At 35.6% G+C, this 21,650-nt stretch overlaps 1 protein-coding gene across 18 annotated transcripts in view; it reads right to left on the bottom strand.

Moving 5' to 3' along the window:
• The window catches only part of LOC127841975 (gamma-adducin-like), an 89,522-nt gene that overhangs the window by 15,149 nt on the left and 52,723 nt on the right, over positions 1–21,650 (bottom strand). For 8 of the 18 annotated variants that reach the window (XM_052371185.1, XM_052371191.1, XM_052371193.1 and 5 more), the window contains 12 exons: positions 20,788–20,886; positions 20,079–20,249; positions 18,783–18,928; positions 17,936–18,065; positions 15,539–15,658; positions 13,271–13,363; positions 10,228–10,248; positions 7,503–7,595; positions 6,911–7,028; positions 5,952–6,065; positions 3,923–3,952; positions 513–635 (listed from right to left, as the gene is read on the bottom strand). In XM_052371185.1, coding sequence (XP_052227145.1) covers positions 513–635; positions 3,923–3,952; positions 5,952–6,065; positions 6,911–7,028; positions 7,503–7,595; positions 10,228–10,248; positions 13,271–13,363; positions 15,539–15,658; positions 17,936–18,065; positions 18,783–18,928; positions 20,079–20,249; positions 20,788–20,886 — 1,258 coding nt within the window. The remainder of the gene's footprint in view (positions 1–512; positions 636–3,922; positions 3,953–5,951; positions 6,066–6,910; positions 7,029–7,502; positions 7,596–10,227; positions 10,249–13,270; positions 13,364–15,538; positions 15,659–17,935; positions 18,066–18,782; positions 18,929–20,078; positions 20,250–20,787; positions 20,887–21,650) is intronic. The other 10 variants (XM_052371192.1, XM_052371198.1, XM_052371201.1 and 7 more) reach the window with 4 other exon arrangements.

The raw sequence follows: 21,650 nt of genomic DNA, 5'->3' as shown, positions 1-21,650 counted from the left end.
TCAAGCATATTCAAGCAGTTAAGATTAATTGTGCGCAATGCATTAAGCAAACATAGAATATATTCAACACGTGAATGTGACTATATAGATTCAAGTGAATGTGATTTGGAAACCATAAGCCATAACGATAAAAAGCTGCATGATCCTCCTTTGAATTCAAAGGAAGGCAGCATTTAGTTAGCCAGGGGTGTGATATAAGAGACACTCTCAGGGGTTGAAATATATCCTTCCCCTGCAAAGAGCTCAACCAAATTATCCATTTCAAAGAAGTGTACAATTATTTTCATCCAGTGTTACCATGATTAGACAGTTAAGTTCATACACATTTCTCATAGAAATTAGACGCTATAAGAGAGAAAATCTGGTGAACTGAAGAGCGCTTCACTACACTGAAATAGTAATGCGAAGCAATATGATAATAATGGAGCTCCTTTCAGAGAGATGAGTCTGGGTTACACAGGCTGCTAGGCAGCCCATAGTGGGTTACCATGGTTACAGGGTAGCACACCTACCTCCAGACCCGGGGCTTTCGGGTACACTAGACCCAGACGCGCCGCTACCAGTTGATACCCGGAAGGAAGCCTCGGAATTGAGACTCGTCGTTACCGTAGCAACAACAACAGGCTCCACTGGGGCTACAGGGCATGCACAATACGGGGTGTGAGGATTGAAACATGCCATTACAATATCTATGAGCCACGCTCTGGGATAACAGGGCTTAATGCATGTGCGTAGAGTAGTCCCAGATTAGCCTGTGCAGTTTGCACAGGCTAATCAGGGATGACACATTTAACTTTTATGGAAGTTTTCATTTTAAGATAGTCTCATATGAACAAAATTCTGTTTAGGCGGAAAGTGATGTCCCAGATAAGCCTATTCAGACTGCACAGGCTAACTTTTGATGACACTTTAAGCACATGCATTAAGCCCCATTTTCCCAGAATGAGGCTCCTATCTATAGTGCAGACACAGGCTGCTGGTGAAAAGATGTGCTTTTACCTGGGACCATGCCCAGAGAACACGTGTTAAACTGATGCTTGCTTTCATGATTGACCACAATAAATGATTGACCCCAATTATGACGAAACAAAACCAACATTTTATGTGCAATATGTCAACTTTATAATGTGTTATCTGCTTTTTACAAAATGTTAATTACGTATAAATATTCAGAATCCGAAGATATTAAAGGCCCTATAAAGGTGACAAGTCCAATTATTATGTATATAAACTGGTCTAGTTTTTACTGGATTTCATTTACTCTTGCATAATAAATGCTAATAACACAGTATTGTCAAGAATTATGGAAGATATACCCGTTTCATAATTGGAAGAAATGTTTACAACTTTGCAACTAACGTGATGTGTAGCCCCAAAGCGGTGACATATGCTTAAAATAGTCGAAAGAACATTCAATTTTAATTCTATTTTAAACAACTTTTTACCAGCAAAAAGTAACTTATTAGATCACTACAAACGTTTTAACCATTAAGAAGAGACCTACTTTGTGAGTGATACCAAAAAACGTTGAAAAGCAACTATATATTTTTGGTGACCTGAGTCACTTTCACAAGTAAACAGCGATGTAAATAAACTGATTGTTTGTTAACACGATTTACTTGGAGGACACTGTATTTTGAGCTCAAAACAAGTTTTATTGCTCATATTTTTATGGTAATGTCCAATAGCATATATATATATATTGTTTTTTGATAACCTTTATAAATAAAATATGGAAAAAAATATTTAAAAATCGGTAAATAATTACTGATCGTCACCTTTATAGAGCCTTTAAGCATTTTATTAGTTGATCATTTTTAACCAGAAATTAATTACCAATAATTGTAACGAACCAAACATTTTGGATAATTTATAAATTACTACATAAAGACACACTATTGCAATCAGTGTAATTTTCTTAATGAACACATCTCTTAACCAAAAGTTAGATTCAAATAATTGAGTGCAAAAACAAGTTTCTAAAATACAGGCTTTACTCTTTTTATGTTGGACGAACACCAATGCATATTAAAAGGTAACCCATTCAGCCATTAAAATACAAGTGTTAAAGAAAGAACAGAAAATTGTCACTGTTAATAACATATTTTTGCCCTACCAGTACATAAATTCATTCTTAAATTAAATTATTCACAGAAACAAAACTAAATAAATAACATAAATGCTATACAGAACATGTTAATTAATTAATGTATATTTACATTTTAAACTGTACAATAGCTTTTTAAACCCTTATAATGTGTGAAAATCTAACAATGGCATGAATGAAAGATGGTTCATGGAATGAAAACTAACACAAACAGGACAACATCATGACACAAGACATCACAAGATCTCTTCGTTTAACAAATAAAAAATACAAAGGACAAAAGTAAAAAACTATTTCCTTATGCTGTCAGATAATGTTGCAGCTCAGGTTCTTGTCACTTATTTTTGTTTGTTTTATGCTTTTTATACTTAAGTAATGCCCTTTCCCTGGAAAAATCATGATCAAAACAAGACGTGTTTGTGAAACACTATGTCCCCCATATATTTGACCCTTGACCTTGAAGGATGACCTTGACCTTTCACCACTCAAAATGTGCAGCTTCATAAGATACACATGCATGCCAAATATCAAGTTGCTATCTTCAATATTGCAAAAGTCCATATATTTGACCTCTGACCTTGAAGGATGACCTTGACCTTTCACCACTTAAAATGTGCAGCTCCACGAGATACACATGCATGCCAAATATCAAGTAGCTATCTTCAATACTGCAAAAATATGGCCAATGTTAAAGTTTGACGCAAACCAACCAACAGACAGGGCAAAAACAATATGTCCCCCAGTACTGGGGGGACATAAAAAGAGAAATAAATGATTACTGTAAATACTAAACAAAAATGTATGATTACCTCTCTTAAGGCAGACCCATATCTATTCTATTGAACAAGTCACATAAACATTTTGACAAAACAAACACTGTATAGGTATAGCTACTACCAAGTCTGCACTTACAACAATGTCTGTACAATAAACTAAAGCATTGGCGCAAGTTTTATGTACTCTATTCTCTTTTGGTCAAGCAATTCAGTGTTGTTGTTTTTCATTTTTACAAACAGTGAACTTGATCATAACGCAACAGGTCCCAGATACCATGCTACATACATATAAAGGCCACAAACACACACAATTTCAGCACATATCCATTCAGTAATTAGGTAGAAACCTTTTTTCTATTTTAGAAACAGAGACTCTGACTTGTACAACACTTTCCCCAAAGTCTGCATATAAGCAACCTACAAACTATTTCAGTGTAATACATCAATCCAAAGTTATTTACTGGAGGCCAATTTTCTATTTATAGTTATAGAGACTATGACCTTGACCTGACTAACTACAAATGCAATTCTGAACTAGGTTTGCATGTTAGCTACCTCCATACAAAATTTTAGTGCAATACCTCTTTAGTGCAATACCTGTATCCAAACTGAACTTATTGAAAGTATGCCATGTGACTTTACTTGGTAACAATGACCTTGACTTTAACCCAATATGCCCCAAATACAACCCCAAGTTAGGTGTCCATTCAAAGCTTTCTATAACAAACGTTCCAACAAGATTGGTCCATGAAATTCACAGATATTTACTGTAAAACATGCTTTTGTCAGAAGCTATGGTTCACAATTAAAAAATTATTACAATATTAAATAACAGTTTAAGTCACATAAAACGTTTATAAAGTGAAAACTTGGTAGCTTCATATATGAGTCCGTGTTAGTAAATATGAAGAGGAAACATACATGACCAGTGAGCTAGAAACTTGTCAAATAACACTGCCTAGACATCCAATAATCTGTCTACGGTGACAATTTGAACAAGTGTTTGTGTCTAATGGAGATGTATGAATGAATGACTCACTTGCGTTCACCCTGTGTCCGTCACTGCGGCCTGAAAATCACACATACCAGAACTATGTTAGCACAACATTGAAGTGAAAAGCTTTGTAGAAGTGGAAACAGCATGTGCTGTACACAAGCAAAAATGTGCTATAGCTTGAAACTGTGACCTGGCACTATAGAACTCTTACCATGTGCATAAAATATGTTAAACAAGACTATTGCCAAGCAATATAAGTCCCCTACCAGCTACACGATTGTCAGAAATATATTTTTTTATTATTTTTTTTATACTTGTTGCCATAGCAACCAGAATTTTTGACGGAGGAACAAAATGAAATGACGTGCATAATGTCCTTATTGCCATCTATCCATGTTTTAAGTTTCATGAAAAAATATTAAGAACTTTTAAAGTTATCGCAGGATCCAGAAAAGTGTGACAGACAGACTGACAGACACACAGAGCGCAAACCATAAGTCCCCTCGGGTGAAACCGGTTGGGCACTAATAAATGTTTTTGTATTATTATAATCAGAATTTATGTGTGTATGTTTTTCACAAGCCCTTTGCATTGTTATAACAAAGATGTTCCATCTGGCAACATTCCTTTGATTTACTTGATTCCAGAAAGAAAACCAATATATGCATCATATCAGATTTGTAAAGTATGTTTTCATATACATGTATAATTATATGTGCCAGGTTTAAATGTTCAACATAATGCACTTGAAGAATATTGCTTAATATTCGTGAAAGTGCTTATTCCAAAATGCGTATAAAACATTTTGTAAATAGAATAAATACATATTCGAATATCTTGGCAAGTGACCTCAGAAATTGAAAAAAAAATTATAAACACAAAAAATAAACATTTGTAACAACAATAATGTACGCTGTTCATAAAAAAAAAGCGTTTAAAAAAATGCAAAAAAGGTTCTTAGCGATATATATGATGAAGCTGGGATAGAAGTTATACCAAAAAATCTCCATATACATTAAAATATAAAGTTTCAATATTCTAACAGTTTTACTTAAGGTCAAATAACAAACAAGTCATTGCGTACAAGATACATTAAGCCAGGTTAGAAATCAGATCTGTAGCAAAGTTTACAATAATCAAGAGCTTGAACAATAGCGTGCACACAATATAATTGGTTTCGCGTGTTTAACCAGTAATAACCCTGCTGAAACAACAAAATGGATGGTAAGATAAGCTAAGAATCAATGATGGAAGAGTCACAACATAAACTTTCCATGATAAAAACAACAACAACAATGAGAGACATACCATCAAGTGTTGAAATTTGAAGGAGCAAAATGCCAGATGACTTCGGAATCAATCAACACAACATTTTCTAAAGTCTAAAGCACTAAGGTTTAGCTATAAACACATGTAAACCTAGTCAACTACAACATCAAAGAGCAGAGGGTACAAACCAAGCACCTGCCAATGTGCATACATTAAATTCAAGGCCGTCTGAAATAGTCGCTCTTTGTAGCAGGTACAAAAGCCATGCCAACTTCTTGTAAATGAAATACTTACGTCAATATGCTGCGCAACCATTGGTAAGATTTGCTGTTTCATATTCAAGTTATTTTCACCCCAACATTCATAAAAACTAAAATAACTTAAAGTTTTGAACACAAATCCTAACTAAGTCAATTTGAATGCTATCAGCGTAACCAAATGAAAGTGCATTCAACGCAAAGATTTATATTTTACCCATGGAAGATTACCTTACTTGCTGATTATCATCCCAGACCGGAAACTACAAAGCTGTTCTATTCCAAGGGAGGTAACAACTTACCATCCTCACTAACACCAGTACTAGGGTGAGATTTGTTCAGGGCTTGTTACTGCTCTTACAATCATAATTGATTTTAAATCATACCTTCCACAATGTTTTCCTCAAGGTAGTCAACTTACCCTAAAGGAGAAAACACTAGCCAAAAGGAGGCTTCTTAAAACCATGAGAAGAAAGTTTTAACCAAGGGAGGCAACTTTTAAACGACAAGTGGCACCTTTATCAACAAGGGAGGTAACTACTTACCATCATCACTGACATCAGCAGCCGGGTGGGACTCCTCTCCCCTGTGTTGCACTCGTTCCAGTCTCTCCTCTGTGGAGATCAGCTTTCCTTCAGGACCAGGTTCCAGTTGTTCCTCTGTCAAACAAAACATGGTGCTTTTAAACTCATCATAATCATCCTCATCATCCTAAAAATCATAATCTCGTCATCTTCACACTGATTGTCCTTCCACAGTAGCTCTTCTGTCCTTTGCCCCACCTTGTTCTACCTCACACTATCCTACCACCCTACTCACACCAACTTCAGTCACCAACACTCGCCTTCTACATTAGTAAGTGGGTAGTGTTCCCCACGATGTTCCATCTCCAAACTTTCCATCAACCCACAAACCCACTGCGGTCACCCACACTCACCCTCTACAGTACCAAGGTCATCCTTTGCCCACAGTGTTTGACCTCCCACCACTCCACACAGACCCACCGCTATCACATTCTCTCACTCCCTTCTGGTAGAAAGGCTGTCCTGTGCACCACAGTGTTCCAAATCCCACAATAACTAACACCCTCCCACCAACCCACTCACATCCTCTTTAACCACCCACACTCACCCTCAACATTTGTGAGGCTGTACTGAGCCCCACAATCTCACCCTCCCTACAACCCTCGCTCTCCCACTTCACCACTTACACTCACCCTCCACTGTAGCAAGGCCATCCTATTCCCACATTGTTTGACCTCCCACCATCCCACACATACCCACTTCTGTAAGGCTACCCTGTGTTCCACTTTGTTCGACCTCCCACTATATCTCCCTCCCTACAACCAACGTAACCACCCACACTCACCCACTAAACCCCCTACACTCACCCACTTAACCACCAACACTCACCCTCCACAGTTGCGAGACCGTCCTGTGCCCCATGGTGTTCAACCTCCCACTGTATTACCATTCACACAACTCACTTAACCACCCACACTCACCCTCCACAGTAGCCAGACCGTCCTGTGCCCCACGGTGTTCAACCTCCCATTTGTAGCGCTCAATCTCCTCTGCTGACATTGTCTCGAACGGATTGGCCGCATACTGGGACTTGTACACCTACAAAACATGGAGCATTCACAAGCTGTTACGAATCTCTAAGCATCACATCATATATATATAAAATATGATTTATTCTAAGGTTTGTTTCAATGCCTGACAAATAGGCCTTATTTCTTTTACTAAAAATTGCACATGGAAAGCATTTGACGAAAAGCACAATTACATTTTGTCAAAATTATTGTTATATGAGTTCATATGCCAAGATGATCTAAAAAAATGAGCAGGTTATTAAAGTGCAATAACTCTGAAAAGCCTCATGCAAATTGGCTTGTTATTAAATTTATTTATTTAATGTTAAAAAACAGTTTCCGGAGAGTTTGGTAAAGGTTTGATGAAAACTGATTGACTTAAAAAATTTGCCCATCCATTTCTCCTGCCCATACGTCAATTGTGTTCAAATAAGACTTTTCAAGAAACAGGTGTATAAACTGGAGGATTGGAGTACAAATGTGATTTATGAGCAAGAGTTACCTGCACATTGTGTTGCTGATCCCGCTGAATTATGCCCCTTGAGGCGGCCCCTATTACGATCACGCTATCGCCAGTGGCACTGAGGCTGCCATCCTGAAAACACAGACACATTACATCACACATACAGGGTGTCTGGGTTTACCTGCACAGAAGTAGATACACGGCATTGAGAAAATAAATGTCATATATGTCTTAGTCCCATCATGTTTATTTTACAGACGAAGACAGTACATGTCTGTTTTCCACAAGAAGAAAGATTTAAAGGGATTTTTTCACGGTTTGGTAAATTGAGAAAATTGAAAAAAGTTGTTTCAGATTGGCAAATTTTCCTTTTAGTTATGATGTTTGTGAGGAAACAGTATTACTGAACATTTACCATGGTCTAATGTAGCCATTATATGCATCTTTTGACGATTCAAAACCCGAAAAATAATAAAGCGTTGCAACGCGAAAGGATTGAATAATTTGGAGAGTTCTGTTGTTGTCGTTTAAATTTGTGAAACTACAAAGATTGCTTATATAACGTATAAAATACGCTCTCATGTATGCTTGGCAGGATAGCTCAGTGGGCTAGTGCGTTTTTACTCCAGGATTCCGGGGGTCAGTAGTTCGAGCCCTGCTGTGGGCTACTTTTTTTCCCTTCTTTAAATTGTATTTTTAATTTTTTACTGGAGCTTTTAAAATCCAATGTTAACATTTATCAATATAAAGCATTTAATGACAAACTTCAAAACATGCCAAAATCTGTGAAAAGGCCCCTTTAAATTCCATGTTACATAAGGGGGCTTACAGGTATAAAATGAACCTATAATTTGTAAGGCATGAAAAATGAAAAAACTGTGAAAAATACTAAACAGAAATTTGAGGTTGTATTCTAGATGAAGATGAGCAATATGAAAACTTCACTTTTGAAAAAGGAACAGGCCTAATTGATTATACAAAAGCAAACATACATGTATGCTAGGTCAGGGTGTGATTTTTTAAACACATCAGGGGAGGATATTCACCCCCTCCCCTTAACAGAATTCATAAAAACCCTCTTCTTTTTTTTTAAATCTAGCAAACTTGTCGTCTTTTTTTAAAATCTAGGCATTGAAACTAGGCCTTTTAAAGATGGAAATGAGGAAAAATCACACCCCTGAAGCTTTGTCAATATGGCAGGTTAAGGTATATATATTATAATTCTGCATTGTATAGATTTCATTCTGAATGAAGTATTATGATATGAACAAGACCTCTGTCACAGACAAAACAGCAGTCTTCTTTCCGCATACCAATTTTCATCCATCTACCTTGAGTACTTTTGACTTATTGCAGAACCTAGATGTAAGTTTTCAATTAATTATGTAACCATAGCAACCACAATTTGTGTGTGATAAATAACAAGAATATTCCCCAAATCGTCATCTATCAACATACCACGTTTCATCAAACTTAATTAAGTACTTTATGAGTTACAGAAGGATCCAGATTGCAACAGACAGTTAGACGGAATCACTAACACACTGACGGACCAGGGGTAAACCTTTAGTCCCTTATGGTTACACTGGTAGGAAGCTAATTAAAGCAGATCGATGAACAACACGAATAATGGTTACATATTAGATCACCCATGCACGCATGAAGAACAAAGATGGCCAAGTAAAACCAAACCCGGGACTGTATTGACATGTACATGTTTACATTAATAAATTTATTTAGTTGATCACTGTTGAATACTGTTAATAATCTTATGAAATTTATTATAATGATGTTATATTTATTTATATACTTAGTTTTATAGTGAATTACCAAACTAACAATATAATCTACTGTGCTTCAAAATTACAGATGTCAACACAGTAAAAAAAATAAGAATTGCTAATTAATTGCAGATGACCTATAGTCATCCCTTTGTAATGTAATCAGAAGACAATAATCAAATTCAAATCTTATACATTTTAGTCTTTCTACAGATGCTACTTCATATTTAAGAAAGCATTTGTATAATATCCTTTAGATAATGTGAAGTTATGTGAAGCCATGTGTACTACAGACACAGGCCCAAGAATACTCACTAAATACTAAATGGCAGAAATTACTTTTTTTAAACATTTGAAAAGCTTGGAAGTATACACACTTCATGTATCACATCCAAATAGGTGATGCCTGTGGCTCAATTTTCATCATTATATTAATGATTTGAGGTCTAAAAACTTATAAGTGAATGTTAAGCACACAATTCAATTATATGAATGTCATCAATCTAAGTCTAATATTAAACTATGTGTATAACTTAAGAGTTCACACAACTTTGAATAATCAGTTTTTATTTTTTATGCAAAATATTCATCTTAACAACAATTAAATTTATCCACTTTTTTACTTCACAATCCCAAACATGGAAAGGATAAGCAGCATTTTATTGCATAAAATACTGTAAATAATATTTTAAAGTGAAAATCAGGCATAATTCAGCATAATTCGATCTTGTAAAGTCTGATTACCTATAATTTACACCTATAATGTCCACGCTGTGTATTAACCACTCATAATTTTGTTAGCAATGTTGTATATTTATTTTGTGTTATTTGTTTTACTATGAGTGTTCCGTGATTTCCGAAACCAAACCACACTAGACATAGATTGTATACAGCATTTATAAGAATAACAGGTATATAAGTTAACACTGTTGTTACAGTACCAGGGATATGATATGAAGATGAGTAATGAAATGATAACTTACGTATCCGTTCTGTTCCATTTGCTGAAAATGGTGCAAAAATAACAAGGCTACATTCAAAGACAAATATAGCTACATTATGGGCAATCACTCTAAGCAACAAAACTCACTACAGCAGAACAAGTGCAGTTCCAGAATAAGACACACACAAAAACTTCTTTATTAAACCCAAACAATGTCTCACGCGTACAAGCATTAGTCAATTTTCTGATTCATTGATCTTTATCTGCAAGTATGATTTGTAACACATAATTTAAATATCACAATTATTATGAATCGTAAAATATTTATCGTGTGCATATCAATACAGCATTTATGTCAAATGCATGTTTAACCCTTTATCACTTAGACGTGTTTGTAGTCCCTGAAAAAGTTACATTTAATTAAAGACCTTTCTGATTAGATTCAAGTTCTAAAACACTTCATTTTCAACCCTTAGATACTGATGAGCAGCAAACAGCATAAAACCTTAACAGACTGGGAATTACTCGCAGGCTGTTCTTGTTTAAAGCTGTTTGCACATAGCCATTTTCACTTTGCCTCTGAGTGGGAAAGGGTTAATTTACCATCTGTTAGAATGTTTGATTAATATTTATTCTGGGATATGCACAAGCTCAACCATACAAACAACAAAACCATTTGTCACAAATCTGGATTATTATCCATAATATAGTAAAACAAATCCAAACAAATGCAAGGAACATAGCATTGCAACCCTAGAAACTAGCTGATTTTGCTTCCAAATGTGTTTTATTAGACATAGCTTTAAAAGAGCAATTAACTTGCAAATACAAATGCAGAATCTGGCAAGCAAAAATTTACATATTAATTCCCGATGTAAAAAATGTACCCGATACAAATGTTTCAATTCAAACATATGAAATCTGTGAATTAATTTGACCAAAAGTCAGTTTATTCACTTGCATGTATTTTCCACAGCTTTAGTTTTGAAGTCATCTGATGTGCACATTATTTTGGTATAACAATACTTATATGACAACTATGGATAATTGAATAGGGAATCATAATAATTTACAAGGGGATATGGTATAAAAATTGGAAACATAAATGAGCTGGAAAGTTAAATTACAAGGTGCATTATATTATATTGTGTTTGCTATTTACATTTTCTCTGGTATTCAAACATACAAATTTTATCCAAATACAATTGCCAGGACACATACACCAAACAGGTGGAATTTTGTATGAGAAGGGAAAGAAATAAGATTTAATTGAGGGTAGGATAATGGCAATTTCATTTTTGAAAATGTATATAAACACACAACTATTTAAATATAATGATTGAAAAATCTAACTATTCCATAGAACATTTTTGGTTAAGTAGTGATATTATCGTTTCTAAAAATTCAAATTTACCCCAAAAAAATGATCAAACATTTGCAATGCCTATAGACTCCAACTTTGTAGGGGTCTCAACATGTGAGAAAAACATTGAACAAGTTTAACACTGTCCAGCTGGTTAATTATGATAAAAGTTTTTCCTTACTGAAAAGGAGTTGACACAAATTGTGATGTAAGTAAATACATTAACAATTTAATAAAAATCTCAAATATGTAACAAAAATAACATTGTTAGCACCCATTCCCAATTGGATGTTATTAATGCCAAAACCAATGCTCAAAGAATCAAGTATCTGGTATAAAAAAGCCCAAGTTTCTGCCATACATGTAGATGTGCGAGGTATGGCTGGTGGTAAGCAGGTATACGCTGGTCAATCTATATATCTACAGCTCTGGCAAAAATAAGTGCAAATAGACACTGACCTCATAATGCTTGAACAGAATAAGAAATCAAATATAAAAGAGTTCATACTGCCAAATTACTTCATTTCAATCTTTCTAGTGTCTTGAATGGGTTACATCTTAAAAGCGAAGATTTCGAAATTACAGATACAGCAAAATCACCTAGTTCTAAGGCTGTGATTTTATGAGAGTCCAAATGTTTCAAACAAAATACACGTCTTAGCAAATATCAGCATGAACTGGGTGCAAATATCACAACATCAAATTAAAACAAGCAAATTTGTTAAATTTATATCCCCCGCAAATTTCACAATTTTGTGACAGACAATCGGACGGAATGACAGACAGACAGACAACGCCTTTTCTTTATCTATCAGCCATTGGCAAGGGATAAAAAGAAATGGTATCAGAAAATAACAATGACCTGATAACCAAACTGGCACATTACACGTTGTTTCAAATAGAATATTCATAACATGTTTTGAATTATCTGAGCAGAGTTCTTGGAAAACAGGACTCAAAACATGTCCATAAAGTATTGTCCCAGATAAGCCTGTGCAGTCTGCAAAGTGTCATCCCTGATTAGCCTGTGCAGACTACAACAACTAATCAGGGACAATACTTTCCCCTTTTGTTTAAATAAAGTCTCTTCCTAACAAAATCTAGTCTAGACAAAAACTGTCGTCCCTGATTTGCCTGTGCAGACTACACAGACTAATCTGGGATGACATTTAATGCACATTCATTAAGCCCTGTTTTCAGAGGGCGCAGCTTATGTTTTGATATATATGAATAACATGTAAATGACAGGCCCAAAATAACACAGAAGATTGTCTGCCGATGCATTTACAAAACCTCAATTAGAAATTATGACATTATACAAATCCATGAACAAAATACTAAGATCAAAATATATATAAATAGCGCTCATGAAATTATTAGACAATAATGGTAACATTAAGTTACATAAAAAACTATATGGGCAATAAGTTTGGTAGAAACTTTATTCTACACTAAAAAAAACTCACACTCTACTTAGGTAACAAACAACAGGCACAATGACATAAGTGCCCAATCTGTAAACTGGGGCTTTATGCATGTGCGTTAAGTGTTGTCCCAGTTAAGCATGTGTAGTCATTTAAAGGAAGTCTCTTTAAAACAAAAATCAACTCTAGTTGTAAAGTTTCGTCCCTGATTAGCCTGTGCAGACTGCAAGGCAAATCTAGGACAACACTTAACGCACATGCATTTAGCCCCATTTTCCCAGAGCGTAGCTGTGTACCTTCATTTTCTCTGCCTCCTCCCAGGTCATGCCCTCCAGGATCTTGGACTGGGGCCCGGCAGAGATCCTCTCGTCATAGTAGTCCTTACGGATCTGAAGTAGGATTCATGCATCTCAGATTAATTCCAGAAAAGTATTATTTCTAAGGACAAGGCACAAAAATTCTGCAAAAATCAAAGGACTAAAAAGAAACTGAAACATGATTTGTATATGCAGGCAGATTAACACACCAAAAATTAGGTAAATATCTTTTAAGTGTTAAGGAAAATCACAAAGCGTCGGCTGGCCGGACAGACAGACAGACAGACAAAGGACAGGCAGTGTGACTGCTATATTCCTCCCTACCCAGGGGCATAAAAAGTGTCAAATATCTAAGAATGGATATACCCAGCAGTCAAGAGTTCGGAATGGACACCAAAAAACATGTTCTACTTACAAAACAGACTTGAGCTTATTAATAATTGTCAAGATTCTTATAAATGAGGTAACATAGAAAAGTTAAAACAAGAGATGTGTTCGTCAGAAGCACAATGCCCCCTACTGTGCTGCTTTGAATAAAAATTTCTATTTATCATTTGGCAGGTATAGAAATCATCTCCCTTTAAAGCTTATTATTTCCCTTGGATTTTGTCCAATCCAACCAATCAAAATAAAAAAATATGTACAGTAACTGTGAAAAGAACTTAAATTCTTGGTAAGGAAATATATAATCTGAGATTTATAATTATATAAATTACTTCCTTTGAAAAAAATTGTCTCTAAAAAATCTCTATTTTTAGTAGCAAATAATTAAAAGCCACAACCGTGACTGTGCAGCTCCATCAAGCTCTATCAAGTTGCTACGTTCAATATTGAATAATTATCTCCCTTTAAAGCTTATTACTTCCCTTGGATTTGTATTTTTGACCTTAGACCTTGAAGGATGACCTTGACCTTTTACCACAATGTGTTTGTCAGCAACACAATGCCGCTTACTTTGCCGCTTTGATTTATTTAACAACAAGTGGGCCTGAAAGGCCCAAAGTTGCTCACCTGAGATAACAAGATATTATTGGGATAAATCTTCTGACCAAGTTTCATGAAGATCCGAAAATAAATGTGGCCTCTAGAGTGTTAACAAGGTTTTATTATAGCCATATAAGGAAAAATGCCCCGCCCCCTGGCAGCCATGTTTTTCAACCAACCGGCATCATTTTCTAACTCGTCCAAGATATTATTGGGATGAATCTTCTGACCCAGATTTATGATGATCGGACAATAAATGTGGCCTCTAGAGTGTTAACAAGATTTTGCTATAGCCATATATAGCCATATAAGGAAAAATGCCCTGCCCCTTGGCAGCCATGTTTTTCAAGCAAACGTCACCATTTTCGAACTCATCCAAGATATCATTGAAACCAATCTTCTGACTAAATTTCATGAAGATTGGACAATAAATGTGGCCTCTAGAGAGTGAACAAGGCAAATGTTGACATAGCACGACGGACGACGGACAATGGACAAAAGGCGATCACAAAAGCTCACCATGAGCACGTTGTGCTCAGGTGAGCTAAAAAATATAATTTGCCAGGTCAGATAATTATGTCCATTTAAAGCTTATTACTTCCCTTGGATTTGTTTTATCAACCCCATGACCTAGTTTTTGACTCGGCATGACCCATATTCGAACTTGACCTAGATATTGTCTAGATACAACTTTTGGCCAAGTTACGTAAAGATCGGATGAAAACTATTTGAAATAGAGAGCGGACACGAAAAGTGTGACAGACTGACAGACAGACTGACTGATCGACAGACAGACAGACTGATGGACAGTGCAAAAACTATATACCCCCTTTTCTTCGAAAGGGGGCATAAAAAATAAAAAATCCAGCACAAAAATCCAGCTACAGAAAATAATTTATTAAACAAATATTTAGATAGCCTTTGAATATAATATTATATTTACTGGTACACATTAACAGAGCCTGTGCAGCAGAGGTACACCTACTTTTCTACAAGTGCACCATACCAGACCACAGTCTCATTAGAAGATTCAAAACAGACTAAACTAGTGCAAGCCTTTGCACCTTATAAACTGCTTATAAACCTATAAATGAAGAACCATAAATGCAAGATTACCAGTTCTTCTTGGCTTAAACACACTAAATTAATTCAAGCTTTAGGACCTTATACATTGCTTATCATCAATAAATACAATATTACAATATCTTCTCCTAACAAACTGCTTTTGAACAATGAATGCAAGATTTCTCGCTGGCAACCCACCTGTTTCTGTTTCTGCTTGAACTCCCTGGGGTCGGAGCCCTGTGGTGCAAACTGGTTGGGATGGTCCACCTTAATGGGGGTGCTTCTCTTGGGCGAGTTGGGGTCACCATCTGGAACCCACTGAAAACATGGACAGGTAACTGCTGTTAGAAAACATGGAAAGATAAAAATAAGTGCAGGCAACTGTGGTTAGAAAACATTATTGGAATAAGTAGACACACAGAACATTCCAATAACTAATATTGTAAAATCGTAAAGTTTATTAATCACCATTTACCATACATGTTTACTCCAAAGCTTTGAATAGAGACACTGAATAACTAAACATGCATTGAATGGGCAGATAACTCTAACAACTTTTTTTAATAAGAACAGTTGACAATGTAAAACTAAATACAAAATGTGCCACCAAAATGTACAATTTACAGGTTAAAATGACTCGTTCAAGTTATATATGGCCTATATTTTCAGAATATCACCTGGAAATGACAGTATCTAGTAAAAATTTAATTAACTTTTAATGTGTCTTGTTAATTCATAGTACATTTTATTGCTATGATATAGCAATATTTGTAGGATCAAATTAACCTCAACACTCAATAGCAAGATCTAGCGAATACCTATTGCACAAGTTTCATGGACCTATAATCATAAAATGATCATTCAGCACTCAATCTGTTATATCTGAATACATTTACAACCTCCATTCCCCAGCAGGTAATTATTATTCTGACAAACATTAATTTTCTATCCAAAAACACTGCACAAAATTGTTGAATTTTATTAATTTTCATGAAGAATTTATTTGGAATGATGAAAGCATTTCTTTAAACAAGAGTTTATCACATCAAACATCAATTTATGAGCCAGTGTTACCAGAGAATAATTGGTAAACTTTTCACACACACAAACTGTTCCGAGTTCTCCTAACTTTATCAGATGACTTCAAACTGTTAATAGTGATAAAATATATTAAACTATCAACACTTTATTTTATTTTCTTACAACAGTAATAATGTTAAATGACATTTTACCAAAATATACAATGCAGTCCAGGAAACACCTATATCATCCGCAGACTTAATTTGACCTTACAATGGTGAACTTGCTTTTGACTGATTCAATTCTTCAGCCTTCAGTCTCATTTACCTAACAATTGTGGCCAAGTCTCATGGAAATCCTTCAAAGGGTATTGGATAAATGGAGCCGAATCAAACACACAGGTGCATCAATTTTAACTGTAAATGTGACCTTGACCTTGATGTAGCATTGAGTTAACGCAATCCTTTAGCATCAATGACCTAAACATTATTACCAAATTAAAAGAAGTCTTCATGGGTAATAGGAGATATGAATTGCACACACAAATGGAGGCTTAAACCTTTAACCGTGAAGTTTGACCTAGGCATTATGCAGGTATGACTGACTCATGTCTTTCGAATATATTCTCAATAAATTGACATTGTAGCATGCTGTAATGAAAATCTTTCACTGGATACAGCAGATATGGACCTCAAACAAAAATAGAGGCCAAGACATTTGATCTTTAAGTATGACCTTGGCATCCAGCCAACATGACGTATTCTGTATAAAATATCAATTGCCTTAACATTCGAGGCAGGCTTCCCAAAGATCCTTCTTCAAAGGGTATAGGAGATATGAAGAAGACACAAATTTGAAGCCAAAACTTTTGACCTTGAAGTACAGCTAAAGCTTGACCTTGTGTCTTCTGTACACTATCTCAGTGCCATCAATATTTGTGGCAAGTTTACTGAAAATCCATCACTGGACTTATGGATCATATAGTCACCCATCTGCATAGCGGCCTCAAATTAGTAATGCTTGTTTGAAAAACATCAGAATAGTGCAATGGCACATAACTTGGTATCACCATGTCAAGTTAATCAATGTTAGCCAAACAGTGTTACAATAGTTACCTTGGAACTATTCATCTGCAAGTTTAAGACATGATTCTAGGCAAATTCAAGATATATATATACATTAATAAACATTTAAGCATCTACGGCAGCCATTTTGACAGTGTTACAATTTGTGAAAATTGTCAACAAACAACTTAGGTAATGTTTACATTCATAATAGAATAATTAGGTTTACAAACAAAGTAAAATGTACAAAGAGCATAGTACACTTGTCCATGCAAGTGTTTAGTTAAATTATTATACCCATTTTATTTTGTAAACCATGTCAGAGATCTATATAATTACTTGTGATCAGACCTTAATATTTTTTAGGAAAAACATAACCAATAATTTTGAGATTCACTTTGAGAAAAAAAGTACTAATTTGAACATTAATTATTCTCAAAATAGCTCCAACACTATTTAATATGAAAACTATCCCATGTCACATGATCTCTGTGTCCCTGTGCGAGTGTACCTTGCTGTATTTCTTTGGGTTCTGAGTGCCAGTCTCATCGACCTCCTGTCTGATATAGACGTTTGGGGAGTTGAGCCAGCCCACCTTGTGCTGTTGCTTCTGGCGCTCCATGGCTGCCTTTATTGGGGACCTGCGACAATGCATTTCATGCATGTGCGTTAAGTGTCGTGCCAGATTAGACTGTGCAGTCTGCACGGGCTAATCGGGGACAACACTTTCCGCTTAAACTGGATTTTTGCTTAGAAGAGACTTCATTAAAAACAAGAGCCGTCACCATACGATGACTTATGCCCCCTTTAAACGCTTGATAGAAGTTATGAGATTTTTTCGAAACCTAAACGCAGATTTCAAAACCTAAACGCGGACCCTAAGTTCAAGGTCGAGGTCACAGGGGTCAAAATTTGTGTGCGTATTGGAAAGGCCTTGTCTATATACACATGCATGTCAAATATGAAATTGCTATCTGAAGCGACATAGAAGTTATGAGCATTTTTCGAAACCTTAACGCAAAGTGTGACGGACGGACGGACAGTGCGATCACTATATGCCCTCCTTCAGGGGCATAAAAATCCATAAAAGCGGAAAGTGTCGTATCTGATTGGCCTGTACGGATGCACAGGTTTATCTTAAACAACACTTAACGAATGTTCATTTAGCCCCGCAAATTTAACAAATATCTACAAAATATGTGAACTCATTTTAGCCTAGTTAATTAAAATCATCCACTTCAAATGTTTTCAAGAGGTTAATAGGATTTTTTAATAATTACATTCAAAAGCTTCAGCAAAACAGATTTTTAATGACTGACAAAATACAACAATTAACAGACAACAAAGATGTGTCTCACATGTATTTCGAATGTTCCACATCGCCATCAAACACGTATGTAAATGAACTAGAGGAGGGGGGTACTTCCACGTCTGCATTCGACTTCTCTCTTCGCGTCTCACGCTTCAGGTTAGGCTGCTTGTAGTTGTAGCCTGTTCTGTAACCCTGGAAACAAAATTTTAATGTTTTAATTTTTGTTTACTGATAGCTGTTGAGACACTTAATAAACTGTTATGGACGCTAAGCAAATAGGCAAATATAGGCATGTTTGATCAAGCCTGTCAACATTTACTTTAATTGTATTAAGTCTGGACAAACTAGTATCATTTGGTTTTTAGTGTGAGCGTTAAAGTAGAGAGGCAGTTTTGCAAATCAGTCTGCTTTAACTACGCTAGGGACGACAACTGCAGCTAGTAACGATAACCACTGCCTGTTTATACTTAACCACTGGTACACTGTAGCAGACAGCATGCATAAGGTTAAAAAGCTTGTTCAACGATATTGGCCAGTCTAGTGTTTATAACAGCTTGTGCGACAACATTTGCCAGTTTTTAATATTATTGAAATCTGTACATATTGGCTGCTTTCAGGGAAAATGGGGATTAATGCTGCATTAAAAGTCTGTCATGTTGGCAAAATTGTTGCTCAATATTTAAAAGAAAATAGATACAGTATTAGATACACATAACACAACATGTACATGATTATAGGCTTGTAAATTTTAGCAAGGAAACAAAATTCTAAAGATGGTTGCCAGCGCAGCAACCAATTGTGAAAAAAAGAGACATATTGTTGTTATTTTGTCTAAGTTATCTCTAAAAAAATAAATATGAGGATAAACAGTGCACACACATCTCGACCTGTGCTTTAAGACACACTCTTTATAAATTTGAATGGGTTGTGTTCATTTCAAACTTGCGATATAAAAAGCTATGACATAATTTTGAAAACTGAAGTGCGTCTAAGATTATGCTTGAATGCAGTGCCTTCAGCGCTTTAATTAATATATATGATTTGGTATATATATAAAGCTACTCAAAATCTTTTCTTTTAACATTGACTTCATTGACACTCAAAAGTGTTAAATACTATGTGACCACATAGAAACGAACTTTTGTTTCCAATTTTTATTTATTTTGTTTTTAACAACATAACTCTGAAACAGGACAACTCAGAAGACTTTACCCACAACGGTTTAGTAAAAAAAAACAACTCATAAGCAAACAATACAGAAACTGAAAACAATTTCTCAGAACGTTCAGAAATCAGTCAGGATAGTCCAAATCCAATATCAACACACATAAAGGCCACCTACAGCGTTATCCATGACCCTCATTTGAGCCTCAAACTCCAGCTGCCCAATCTTCCACTTCCTGTCGGAGGAATCCACCCCGCCACCGCCCCTGTTGGCCATCTCGAACGTCTTCTTGCGAATATCATCGCTCACCTTTATCAGATTCTCTACACCTGCGGGCATGGCTTGGATCTGAAAGCAAGATGTGAAATGATACATTGAGCAGTGTTCTGAGAAAAATAGGCTTCATGCAAGTGCGTAAAGTATTGTCTCAGATTAGCCTGTGCAGTCCGCACTTGCTTATCAGTGTCTTAACATTAAACTTTAACAGAATTTTATGTTTAAAGGAAGTCTCTTTCTTAACAAAACTCCAGTGTATGCAGAAAGTGTTGTCCCTGATTAGCCCGTGCAGACTGCACATGATAATCTGGGACAACACTTAACGGACATGCATTAAGCACAATTTTCCCCCAACAAGGCTCCATTAGTCCTCAATTATTCTTTTTAATAACAAACAGTGCTTGGATTTGGACACAGTATGTGAAGTAATACATTTATTCAGGCTTGGATTTGAAATAACAAATAGTCTTATAGCATGGCTTGAATTTGGAAACAGTATAGGAAATAAGCAATCCTCCTTTGGTACAAGATTCTGCTTCAATTAAAGTTCCTGTGATGGTTATTCAGGTGTTATACTGTGGACACTAAATGACAACCACTTAGGCCTTACCTGTGAGTTGCAGGCTGCCACTACGTTGAAGGCAAAGTGGTAGGCCTCTTCAATGGTTGAGCCGCATGCCACAATACCATGGTTACGTAAGATCATCACCTAGAATCAGACATAAATATACTAGCATATAAGCATTGCAAAGATAAAATGGACTTGAATGCACATGCCTAAATAGTTATCCTTGATCCGCAAAGGCTAATCAGGGAAGACACTTTCCACCTTAACTGGATTTTTGCTAAAAATAAACTTCCTTTAAAAGAAAAATGCAATAAAAAAGCGGAAAGCGTTGTCCCTGATAAGCCTGTGCGGCTTGGTTTCTCTATTACTTTGTTAATTGGTCCAAGGTTTCTCTATTACTTAGTTAATTGGTGCTAGGTTTGTCTATAACTTTGTTAATTGGTCCTAGGTTTCTCTATTACTTTATTAATTGGTCCTAGGCTACCTTATGAATTTGTGAATTGATCCGAGGTTTCTCTATTACTTTTATTAATTGGTATAAGGTTTCTCTTTTACTTTTATCAATTGGTCTTAGGTTTCTATATTACTTTGTTCATTGGTCCTAGGTTTCTATATTACTATGTTTATTGATCCAAGATTTCTCCATTACTTGGTTAATAGGTGCTAGGTTTCTATATTACTTTGTTAATTGGTCCAAGGTTTCTCTATTACTTTGTTAATTGGTCCTAGGTTTCTCTATAACTTTGTTAATTGATCCTAGGTTTCTTTATTACTTTATTTGGTTCAAGGTTTCTCTATTACTTAGTTAATTGGTGATAGGTTTCACTATTACTTTGTTGATTGGTCCTAGGTTTCTCTATTACTTTGTTTATTGGTCCTAGGTTTCTCCATTACTTTGTTCATTG

Source organism: Dreissena polymorpha, chromosome 8, assembly GCF_020536995.1.
Source record: "Dreissena polymorpha isolate Duluth1 chromosome 8, UMN_Dpol_1.0, whole genome shotgun sequence".
NCBI classification, from domain to species: Eukaryota; Metazoa; Mollusca; class Bivalvia; order Myida; family Dreissenidae; genus Dreissena; species Dreissena polymorpha.
The sequence above is the reverse complement of the archived record's forward strand: the minus strand, read 5'-3'. Positions and strand labels throughout refer to the sequence as shown.